Source organism: Garra rufa, chromosome 14 (assembly GCF_049309525.1).
Source record: "Garra rufa chromosome 14, GarRuf1.0, whole genome shotgun sequence".
Classification (NCBI taxonomy): domain Eukaryota; kingdom Metazoa; phylum Chordata; class Actinopteri; order Cypriniformes; family Cyprinidae; genus Garra; species Garra rufa.
The window spans coordinates 3,925,197-3,937,680 of NC_133374.1; the positions used below are offsets into that span (position 1 = coordinate 3,925,197).

At 36.3% G+C, this 12,484-nt stretch overlaps 1 protein-coding gene across 1 annotated transcript in view; it reads left to right on the forward strand.

Moving 5' to 3' along the window:
- Positions 1–200: 200 nt before the first annotated feature.
- The window catches only part of LOC141284496 (fibroblast growth factor 12-like), an 86,011-nt gene continuing 73,727 nt past the window's right edge, over positions 201–12,484 (forward strand). Inside the window, exon 1 of the mRNA XM_073817458.1 lies at positions 201–519. Within this exon, the coding sequence (XP_073673559.1) occupies positions 495–519 (25 nt within the window). The 5' untranslated portion in view covers positions 201–494. The remainder of the gene's footprint in view (positions 520–12,484) is intronic.

Consider the following 12,484-nt stretch of genomic DNA (forward strand, 5'->3'; position numbering starts at 1 on the left):
ATATTTTAGTCTTGTAAATAATATTTTTGTTATACTTATGCTCTATATTAATTAATACGAATATATCAGAGTAGCCTACCCTGGTAATACAATCTGATACCATTTGTGCCATGGTGGGGTTGATCTGAGGATCACTTCGGGACTCTTTTGTGAAGTGTCACATGACACCTGCGCTGACGTCACGCCCGTGTGTCTGATAGCGGCGGAGCTGCGGCAGCTCCCGTTAACGGCGCGCGGAACGAGCCCCCGGTCAGACACACGCACACTCACTCACGCGCGCTCCAGCATCAGCAAACACCACCACGCCCGCGATTCCTCAGTCGCCTCAGCACCGGCCGCCGCGTGAAGTGATTGACAGCTGCTCTCACGTGAGAGTCGCGCCCGCGCGCCGCAGCGCAAGCCAGGAACCGACGCGAAGCGGACGGACGCAGCGAACAACGTGTCTTCATCATCGGCATCTTCATCCTCCGTGACCGACAGCAGCGCAACGGGAGATGGAGAGCAAAGACAAGAGCGCCGGTGAGCGACTTACGCCATTTCACGGACAGGGTGCTGTGTGTGCGTATGTACATGAGTGTTATTGTGTAAGTGTATGTGTGTCTGTGTGTGTGTGTAGACTGCGGTACTCAGGTCTGCTGTCCTGACGGGGTCTGGGTGGGGTGTGTGTGTGTTTTTGTCTGTGTGTGTGTGAGTGAGTCTGTGTGTGTTCATATGTGATGCTCATCAGATGTCAAGGGTGTGTGTGTGTGTGTGTGTTATTCATCTGCAGATGTTGTGTTAAAACATCCTGATGCAGCAGAAATGCCTCCCTCATGGGGTTCGGCCAGGGAAGGGTGGTCTTTCTCCACACATCACATCCATCACAGTCCTGGGCGTGTGTGTGTATGCGTGTGTGTGTGTGTGTGGCGGGGAGCTGTCGATACATTGAGTTCCTTCACATGTTGAGACACCTGTCTGCATCATACAACATATTTTTGAGAGTGTTTCGGAGTGTAGCCGATTGTTTTTATCTTTTAACATCAGTTTATTGATTTCAGGAGAAGTACAGATGGCATATGGTGGTGTTCTTCCATGCAAGTCATCAACATTCAGCAGGGGTAGCGCTTTAGCTTTACTGCACCTGAATGTTCAGGGGAAATATATGGAGTGTGTAGGAATATTTCTGATGTGGCCTGGTAGCATCGCATATCCCTCAGTAGTTACTGCACCTGAGTGTGTGATGTTGCTGTGTTTTATGGCCTAGTATCCAGCACTAATAAATGGATTTGGGTCAGTCTGAATCTGATATATGTAGCTGTTCGTATGTGCGGTAAACACAGCGGCCCCAAAACCTATATAGACTCTTAATAAATGTTCTTTATTGCCGTCTGTGGTTGTGTGAGGCACCTTTGGAAGTTTCCATTGTACAAAAGGCCCTTTATAATGGTATAAAATTTTTCGAATTGTTCTTCTAAGAACTGTTCTTTGAAAAATTCACTCTTAAATAGTTGATACACTCTTAAAAATGTTTATTCAAAAACAAAACTTTTTGCATTGACTTTTCAAATCAATTAATTGCTGTGGTAATGATTTTAGTGAATCTATGAAGCAAATTATGCACAAAACATGCAAGTGCATGAGCAGAAGTTGCTGAATTGTATCCACCTTATTCTTTACCGCAATTCAAGCTATGCTCTTAAAAACAGGATCTTTATTGGTATTGATGGTTCCATGAAGAACATTAATATCCATAGAGCCTTTCTAAGGTTCTTTATAATGGAAAAATGTGATAGTTTGTTGAATTCTAGTTAAATTGTTCTTTACTAAAAAAAAAATGGTTCTGATTGCTGAAAGGTTTTTTGGCGAGCCAATAATGCTTAATTGTCACACAGAAGTGCTTAAATGTCTAATTAGATGCTAAATATCCAATGTGCAACCAAATGCGGCATCTTTTTCTTAGAACAAACTTCTTGCATTAACATTTTAAAATTAATTGTTGTGGCAATGATTTTTACTGCATGTATATGAAGCAATTTATGATCAAAACATGCAAGTGCATGAACAATTTTGTTTTCGTGAGTTGCTGAAATCTATCCACCTTATTTTCACTGCAAAGCAAGCTACAGTCTTCTAGACAGACAGTTTATTGGCACTCAACATTAACATTCATGGAAACTTTCCAATGCACAAAAGGTTCTTTATAATGAAACATATTATTCAAATTGCTCTTAAATCTAAAACTGCTGTAGCAGTCATTTTAGTGCATGTTAGAAGCAAGTTATGATCAAAATGCACAATTGCATGAACACGTTTGTTTCATGAGTTGCTGCATTCTATCAACCTTATTCATTAATGCAGAAGCATGCGATTCTCTTAGAAACAGGCTCTTTATTGGCGTTGATAAATTGATTAAGATTCAAGTAATCTTTCCATTGCACAAAAGGTTCTTTATAATGACAAAAGGGTTATTTGAATGGTTCTTTTAAGAACTGATCACTAAAAGGTTGTTACATTCTTTAAAATGTTTATTCAAAAAGTGCTAAATAAAGTGCAACCAAATGCTGCAGGATCTTTTCCAAGAACTAACTTTTTGCATTGATTTTTCAAATCATTTAATTGCTGTGGCAATGATTTTTAGTGAATGCTTAAAGCAAATTATGCACGAAACATGCAAGTGCATGAACACAAGTTTGTTTTCAAAAAAGAGGATGACAGAATGCAGAAAATTACCTTGAAATTATGTTTGTTCACATACTTTGATGTTTTGGTCATATCTTTTGTGTTGCTCCTCTTAGATAATTGGAGATATTTGTAATTCTGTTTACTTTAACTGAAAAATACATCTGCTGAAAATCACTGCCACACCAACTGATTAAAAAAAAAAGCTATTAAAATGCAAAAAGTTAGTTCTGAATAAAGATGTTTCAGCATTTGTTTGATATTTCAGATCTAATTATAGACATTCAAGTAGTTTTAAGTCTGACCTTTGTTAAAAAATAAGGTGAATAGAACACAGCAACTCATTAAAACAAACTTGTGTTCATGCATTTGCATGTTTTGGTCATAACTTGGTTTATATATCTAATAGATGCATGCATGATAATTTGCACATCGACATTCAATCATTTTTAGTGAGATTTACATTTTTATTAAAAATAAACATTGTAAACAGGGGTTTTGGAGAACCATTTTGGGTTCCCCAAAGAGACTTTGAGTGATCACTTCTTAGAGGAAGCATTTCTTCCTTGACCAAGAACAATTTAAAGAGCCTTTTTCCACTATTTAAAAAGGTTCCATGGATGTTAAAGGTTATTCATGGAACCATCAATGCCAACGTAGCTTGCCTCTGTATTAAAAAAATAAAGCGGACTGAAGGCAGCAACTTGTGTTCATGCACTTTCAGGCATAACTTGCTTCATACATCCACTAAATAACACTGTCACACCAGTTAATTGATTTAAAAAGTCAATGCAAAAATGAGTTCTGAGAGAAAAAATGCAGCATTTGTTGGCACACTTGATACTTTACATCTAATTATAGACATTCAAGCATTTTTGTGCATGACTTGCATTTTTAAGAGTGTGACATTTTGGGCTCCACAAAGAACCTTTAAATGAACAGTCTTTCTTGGTGAAGAACATTTTTCCATTATAAAGAAACATTTGTGCAATTACAAGGTTCTATGGATGTTAAAGGTTTTTCATGGAACCACCAATGCTAATAAAAAGCCTGTATATAAGAGTGTAGGTTGCTTCTGCATTAAAAAAGATAAGGCTGATAGAACGCAGCAACTCATGAAAACAAACTTGTGTATAATTTGCTTCATATATGTGACCCTGGACCACAAAACCAGTCTTAAGTCGCTGGGGTATATTTGTAGCAATAGCCAAAAATACATTGCATGGGTCAAAATTATTGATTTTTCTTTTATGCCAAAAATCATTAGGAAATTAAGTAAAGATCATGTTCCATGAAGGTTTTTTGTAAAATTCCTACTATAAATACATCAAAATGTAATTTTTGATTAGTAATATGCATTGTTAAGAACTTAATTTGGACAACTTTAAAGGTGATTTTCTCAGTATTTAGATTTTTTTGCACCCTCAGATTCCAGATTTTCCAATAGATGTATCTCGGCCAAATATTGTCCTATCCTAACAAACCATACATCAATAGAAAGCTTATTTATTGAGCTTTCATATGATGTATATATCTCAGTTTTGTAAAATTTAACCTTATGACTGGTTTTGTGGTCCAGGGTCACATATGCACTAAAAATCATTGGCAAAGCAATTAATATATTAGATATTTTGCATCTAATTAAAGAAATTCAAGCATTTTGGGCTCAAAGAACCTTTTAGTGATCAGTTCCTTGAAGAACCATTTTTTCTTTAGTGAAGAACAATTTGAATAATCTGTTTCCATTATAAAGAACCCTGCAATGAAAAGGTTCACCTTATTTTTTATTTTATTTTTTTTATTTTTTGCCACAAAGCAAGCTACATTCTTAAAAACAGCATTGATGGTTTCTTGAAGAACATTAACATTTATAGAACCTTCCATTGCACAAAAGGTTCTTTATAATGGAAAAAGGTTCATCCGATTGTTCTTCATTTAAGAAAAAAGGGTTCTTTCAAGAACTGATCACTGAAAGGTTCTTTGGGGAGCCTAAAATGCTTGAATGTCACACTCAAAAGTGGTTTAATGTCTATAATTAGATGCAAAATATCAAGTGTGCAACCAAATACTGCAGGATCTTCTAAGAACTAACTTTTTGCATTGACTTTTCTAGTAAATTAATTGCTGTGGCAATAATTGTTAGTGCATATGAAGCAAGTTATGATTGAAAGACATGTGCATGAACACATTTGTTTTCATGAGTTGCTGCGTTCTATTAGCCCTATTTTTTAATACAGAAGCACTTAAAACTATGCTTTTTTTTTTTTTAGCATTGATGGTTCCACGATTAACCTTTAACATCCATAGAACCTTTCCATTGCACAAGCGATTGTTTATAATGCAAAAAAGGTTTTTCAAAATGGTTCTTCCAAGAACTGATCACTGAAAGGTTCTTTGGGGAGCCTAAAATGCTTGAATGTCACACTCAGAAGTGCTTTAATGTCTATAATTAGATGCAAAATATCAACTATGCAACCAAATGCTGCGGGATCTTCTAAGAACTAACTTTTTGCATTGACTTTTCTAGTAAATTAATTGCTGTGGCAATAATTGTTAGTGCATATGAAGCAAGTTATGATTGAAAGACATGTGCACGAACACATTTGTTTTCATGAGTTGCTGCGTTCTATTAGCCCTATTTTTTAATACAGAAGCACTTAAAACTATGCTTTTTTTTTTTTAGCATTGATGGTTCCACGATTAACCTTTAACATCCATAGAACCTTTCCATTGCACAAGCGATTGTTTATAATGCAAAAAAGGTTTTTCAAAATGGTTCTTCCAAGAACTGATCACTTATAGGTTCTTTGGGGAGCCTAAAATGCTTGAATGTCACACTCAAAAGTGCTTTAATGTCTATAATTAGATGCAAAATATCAAGTGTGCAACCAAATGCTGCGGGATCTTCTCAGAACTAACTTTTTGCATTGACTTTTCAAATCTATTAATTGCTGTGCCAGTGATTTTTTTTTAGTGCATGTATGAAGCAAATGATCAAAACACACAAGTGCATGAACACATTTCCTATTTTTTAATACAGAAGCAAGCTACACTCTTAAAACAGGCTTTTTATTAGCATTGACGGTTCCATGAAAATCCTTTAACATCCATAGAACCTTCCATTGCACAAAAGGTTCTTTATAATGGAAAAAGGATCTTCAAATTGTTCTCCACCAAATAAAACTGTTCATTTGAAGGTTCTTTGTGGAGCCCAAAATGGTTTTTACACTCTTAAAATTGCAAGTCACCATCAACAATGCTTGAATGTCTATAATTAGATGCAAAGTAGCAAGTGCCAACAAATGCTGCATTATCTTATCTCAGATCTAGATTTTTGTATTGACTTTTCAAATCCATTAATTTAGTGAATGTATAAAGCAAGTTATGCCTAAAAGTGCATTAACACATGCTGCTGCATTCAGTCCGCCTAATATTTTAATGTAAGGAGGCAAGATTGATGGTTCAATGAAGAACTTTTAACATCAATGAAAGCTTTCCATTGCATCAAAAGTCTAGTGGAAAATTGCTTTAAATTGCTCTTCACAAAAGAAAAAAATGTTCTTCCAAGAACTGATCACTGAAATTTTCTTTGGAAAACCATAATGATTCTTCAAAAACATTGCAAAATATTGCAATATTTATTTTAAAGTGTGTAAATGACATTAAAAATAGTTGTCTATAATTTTTATTAAACGTATAAATTAAGTTATGACCGAAACATGCAAGTGCATGAACACAAGTTTGTTTTCATGAGTTTCTGAGTTCTGTTTACCTTATTTTTTAACACAAGTCACACTCAAAATTTTTGCCTGTCTATAATTCAGTCAAACATATCAAGGATCATTAGTGGATATGACCAAAACATGAAAAAAAGACAATTTCAAGTTCTTAAAAGTACTGTTTTAATAATGTTTAAGACATTTTAATAATCTGAAGAAGGATTTCCACTATAAAGAACCTTTTGTGACATTAAAAAGTTCCATGGATGTTAAAGGTTTTAAATGAACAAAAGGCTTTTTTTTCAGCAGATTAATAAAAATGGTTCTTTTTGACAACTGTTCACTCAAATGTTCTTTGTGGAACCCAAAATGGTTCTTCCATTGCATTGCATGAATCACATTTACTATGAAATGTTTTTAAAGTATCTGAATGCCTTGTGGGGCCACTATCTATAACACAAAGGAGAAGAACAAGGAAGGTTTCATTGTTATTGTATATGTTGATCTGTGTTTGCAAACTGATAGTTAGTCGGGTGATACTCGCAATTGATTTTGGCTCGGGCTGTCAAATGGCGAGACAACAAAGCTAAACACTGTTTCACAGTATCTGTGAAACACAATATCTCAGTATCTGCCGCTGGAGCAGTAAATCAATGTCAATATATTCTTTTGCAGTCTGAATTGTTCTTTATTGTGGCTTGGCTTCATTTAAGGTCAGCGGGTGAATGTTATATTTAGCTAGTCTGAGACTTCAACTTGATAAGTAAAGTCTGGTCCACATCGCAGCTTATTCCAGCCAAAAAAACGCCTACTTAGAAAGAGTTCTCAGACTACATTGAGCATCACCATGTGAAATCTGTTGTTTGATGCATTTAGTATTAAAGGGGTCATTGACAGCAGGTGGCAGTATACAGTGAGCAAATGACAGAGAAAACCTCCATCAGAATAATTTCTGCTCACGCAGTGAAGACATTATATCGTAAAAATGAAACAGGGGTTTCTAATGGACATGAAGAGAAAATATCTATCTGTGTGTGTTGCATTAGTGTGAACTGTCTTTTGCTGACTTAAGGAGAGACACTGCAGGCAAAAACAGTTTTTTTCGTGCACCTCTCAAGAGAATTTGGGCTTTTTGGTGTTTCATAAAGTGTTTTTTCAGACTAGTGGAAGGAAAACGCCCAAAAGACACTGTTAAGTGTTTCTTTTATCGCACTTTATCTATTTGTGTCAATAGATTTCAATTACTATACATATTTTTAAAGGCTGAGTTTTTTTCTCCTTCACTGAGTTATAAATCTCCGCTTCAGTAGCAATTACACAAACCAAACTTACATTTTTATTCCTGTCTATATCCTGAAGGTTTTTACCGAGGGATTTGTTCATATATAATTTGCTTGATTTTATACAACATTTTATTTCCCCCCAAAATGGTAAAAATACATTGTTTTCTGTCTAAGTATTTTCTGAATTATGGAGTGACAAAATAAGATACTAAAAATCACCTCTGTAAAAACATTTGACTCTAATATGTCAAAAATGTTCATCCAGTGTTTAGATTGTTGTACTAGGATTGTATACAAATTAGGGCTGGACGATATGGCAAAAATTTATATCACGATATATTTCTTAATTTCGGTCGATACGATATAATTCCGTTATCGATATGGACAATATTAAAAAGCCTAAGGAAAAAGCTGCCGAGGACACACACAATGGATGTCTGTACCTACAAATGTCTGCAAACTGAATTTGCAAAGTCTATAATACCTCCAGGCTCCTCCTATTAAAATTATATATTTTTTTAAATAAAAATAGTACAAAATTCAATTCAATTCAATTCAAGTTTATTTGTATAGCGCTTTTCACAATACGAATCGTTGCAAAGCGCTGTACAAAAGTTTAGGCTACTACAATATATTTAGTAATTTTAGTATTTAGTGGTGAATACTGTATGTCAAGTCGATGTACATATGATATAAATGTTAAAATCAGTAACTGTGTAATCAAACAGATGATGAACACTAATTGCAATGATTATGTGCTGTGATCAAACTTGTAAGAAAATTATGTAGTGCTGTATGTTGTTTCAAGGCTGGCATCATCTGCGGTCCTCTGAGGGGTCGGCATCATCTCTTCTTCTGAATCCAGACTGAATCTTGTGTAAATCCTAGTTACCACGGGATGGAAATCCCGTGGCAGAAACAGAGAAACAAATAGAGAAATAATTAGCGTAGCTGCTGTTCCAACTTCCAACCAAACAAAAATGATGTGTTTAGCCCAAGCCGAAGAATATTAATGTGCATTTGATCAGATGTAACTGAAGTACAAGGTTATGAGATACATTATGTGAATGCTTGGCTAAAGAGATGAGTCTTTAATCTAGATTTAAACATAGAGAGTGTGTCTGAACCCCGAACGTTATCAGGAAGGCTATTCCAGAGTTTGGGACCCAAATGAGAAAAGGCTCTCCCTCCTTTAGTGGACTTTGCTATCCTAGGTACTACTAAAAGTCCAGAGTTTTGCGACCTTAGGGAGCGTGAGGGATTGTAGCGTAGTAGGAGACTAGTTAGGTATGCAGGAGCTAAACCATTAAGGGCCTTAAAGGTAAGAAGTAATATTTTGTAAGTGATACGGAACCTAATAGGTAGCCAGTGTAGAGACTGTAAAACTGGGGTAATATGATCATATTTTCTTGACCTGGTAAGGACTCTAGCAGCTGCATTTTGGACTACCTGTAGCTTATTTATTGAAGAAGCAGGACAACCACCTAGTAGTGCATTACAATAGTCCAGTCTAGACGTCATGAATGCATGAACTAACTTTTCTGCATCAGAAACAGGTAACATGTTCCGTAGCTTAGCAATGTTTCTAAGATGGAAGAATGCTGTTTTAGTAACATAGGAAATATGATTTTCAAAAGACAGGTTGCTGTCTAATATAACACCCAGATTTTTGACTGTAGAGGAAACAACAGTACATCCGTCTAATTGCAAGTTGTAGTTTAGGAGATTCTGTGTACTCTTTTTTTTGGTCCAATAAGTAATATCTCAGTCTTATCTGAATTTAACAGTAGAAAATTATTGGTCGAGTTCCGGTTACGCCACCAAGAGGATGACAGCCTAATTTTCGAGTTCCCCGACGGTTTTGTAAAATAACCCCTAAATATTTGATTTTGTGAGACCTTGTGAATATTTTACATAACAATGGAGAAAGGGGTTACTACTAGAAGTAGGACAACGGCGAATGTAGCAGAAAATGACCCTGAAGCAAGACAAGATAGCAGAAGCAGCTCTCCGACTTCATTCCCTCATGGCGAAGATAGCTCCGATGTGAGCTTGCGATGTATTCTCAACGAACTCCGAGAGTTCAGAAGGGACAATAAGGTACAGCTTTCCGATATTAAACAAGAGTTAAAGAGAACAAATGACAGACTGGAGGAAGCAGAGGAAAGAATTGAAGAAACAGAGACCGCGCTTCAAGTTGCGTCAACGCTAATCAAACGGCTAACACAGCGCCAAGCTAATCTGGAAGCCAAACTGATAGATCAGGAGGGTCGTGCTCGTAGAGACAATTTAAGGATTTACGGAATAGCCGAAGATAAAGAAGGTACAGATATGATTGACTTTCTAGATAACTTGTTGAAAAGCGCACTAGACTTTCCCCCGGACAGAGAACTTGGGATCGAACGGGCACACAGAGCATTGGTACCGAAACCCAATAATCCGCAAGCAAAGCCACGGTCTATAGTAGTCAAATTTGGCAGTTACCGGACAAAGGAGGAGGTGCTTCGCAGAGCTTGGCAGAAAAAAGAAGTGTTCTGCAACGATGTTCGCTTCTACGTTGACAATGATTTTCCTCCTGAAGTGCTCAAGAGACGAGGGGAGTACGCGGAAGCCAAGAAAGTGTTAAAAGAAAAACAAATAAAGTTCCAGACACCGTACCCGTCAAAGATGCGCGTATTTTATGAAGACGGCACTCGGCTGTACCAGGATGCTACGGAGGCAACGAGGGACATGGTTTCACGAGGATTCTCCGTTACAGTGGTGAAGTCACCCACTACTACGGAACGGGAGGAACTCGCGCTACTATCTACTTGGCAAGTGGCGGGGAAACGACGCGACCGAGGCAGGGATCAGGAATCTGGAGCAACAGACGGTTGCACACTACCCAATAAAACTGCCCGCCCTCAATATAAAGAAAAACTCCAAAAGTTCAGAAAATGATCACCCATGAAAAGTCCACCTGAGTCATAAATGCAGATAAGTTCTAACTGACTTTTACAGTTATACTTTGTATCTTGACTGCTACTGACTTTTATTTAGTGTAAATCCTACGGTTCTATTCTTTGACTAATTCAAGGAGTCGGGACTTGTTAATTGGAGAGTTATCCGAGATTGTTTTGTTTTCGTTAAATTATTTACAATTTAATTTGAAGGACCGTACGACCATATAGTAGGGCCCCACCTTTGTCACGACGTGGGACTTTCCCTTACGGAGGCTTTGACTGTATGAAGCCCCCCAAGGCTCTTTTGAAACGAGCCTCATCACCGGAAACAACTGTTCATGTTTGTTATGGTGGCGTTTTGTTGTTAGAAATTGTTCTAGTTTGGTTCTTGTTTACTGTTTGTAATTGGGGAGAGGTACTGGTAATGTGTAAAATGAATACCAATAGCAACACTGGGAGAAGTTAAGCTTGTTATCCAACAAAAAAGACTATGAATAAGCACTTACTCAAAGTTACTACATTTAATGTGAACGGTATTCTGAACCCAGCTAAGAGAAGTCAAATACTGTTAAAAATGAAAAGGGAAAATGCAGAGATTGTACTCTTACAAGAAACGCATCTCACTCCAGTAGAACATGAAAAACTAAAAAGAATGGGATTCTCTAAGGTGTATTACTCATCCTATAAGTCAGGCCATAGAAGAGGAGTAGCAATTTTAGTATCACAAAAATTATCATTTGAATACCTCTCAGAAATTTCAGATAAGGAAGGGAGATATATAATAGTTTCAGGGAAAATAGACGACACTATCATAACAATATGTAATATTTACGCCCCCCCTGGAACTGACTTTGCTTTTTATAGGAAAATATTTGATTTGATGATAGGAGCCAAAGGAATTGTCTTATGTGGGGGAGACTGGAACATCCGTCTTATCCCAAAATTAGATTCATCAAAAAACTCAAATGTCACCTCATTACATAGAAAAATGAATGTACTAATGACAGAGCTGGGTATATTAGATCTTTGGAGAGATTTTTATCCATCAGGCCGAGACTATACTTTTTACTCATGCCCGCACGATGTATACTCAAGGATAGACTATTTTTTTATACTAAAGCGAGATCGCCATAGAATACAAAGTTGTGATATAGGATCTATTGATTTGTCTGATCATGCACCTCTCTCTTGCACTATACAAATTAGAGATAATCCGGGAAGAACACAGTGGAGGTTAAATACAAGCATTCTGAATAATCAACAATTTCTAACTCAAATTAAGGAGGATATAAGAATATTCCTTGAAGAAAATGATAATGGGGAAGTTAACTCAGCCATAGTATGGGATGCCTTAAAAGCAGTCATTAGGGGTAGAATTATATCCTTTTGTGCCTATGAAAAGAAATTAAAGCAATTAAGACTAACAAACCTCAATCATGAACTAAAAGATCTTGAGATGCAACACAAAAAGGAACAAAAATCAGACCTGATGATTAAGATAAAGAAAATTAGAAATGAAATAAATATAATGTACTCTCAAGAAATTGAAAGAAAGATGGTATTTACAAAACAGAAATACTATGAATCAGGCTCTAAATCAACTAAACTTTTGGCAAGGAAGTTACAGAAACAACAAACGGATAATACAATATATAAAATAAGGGACTTAAACTCCAAAAATATACAATATAAACAAAAGGAAATACTAAAAACATTTAAAAAATACTACAAGTTATTGTATACACAACCACGCCTAGAGGATGAACAACAGATTGGACAATTCCTTGATTCCCTCAACTTACCAGTTATAACAGAGGAACAAAATCAAACATTAATAGCTGCAATAACTGAAACAGAACTAAATAACGCCATCTCCATGCTC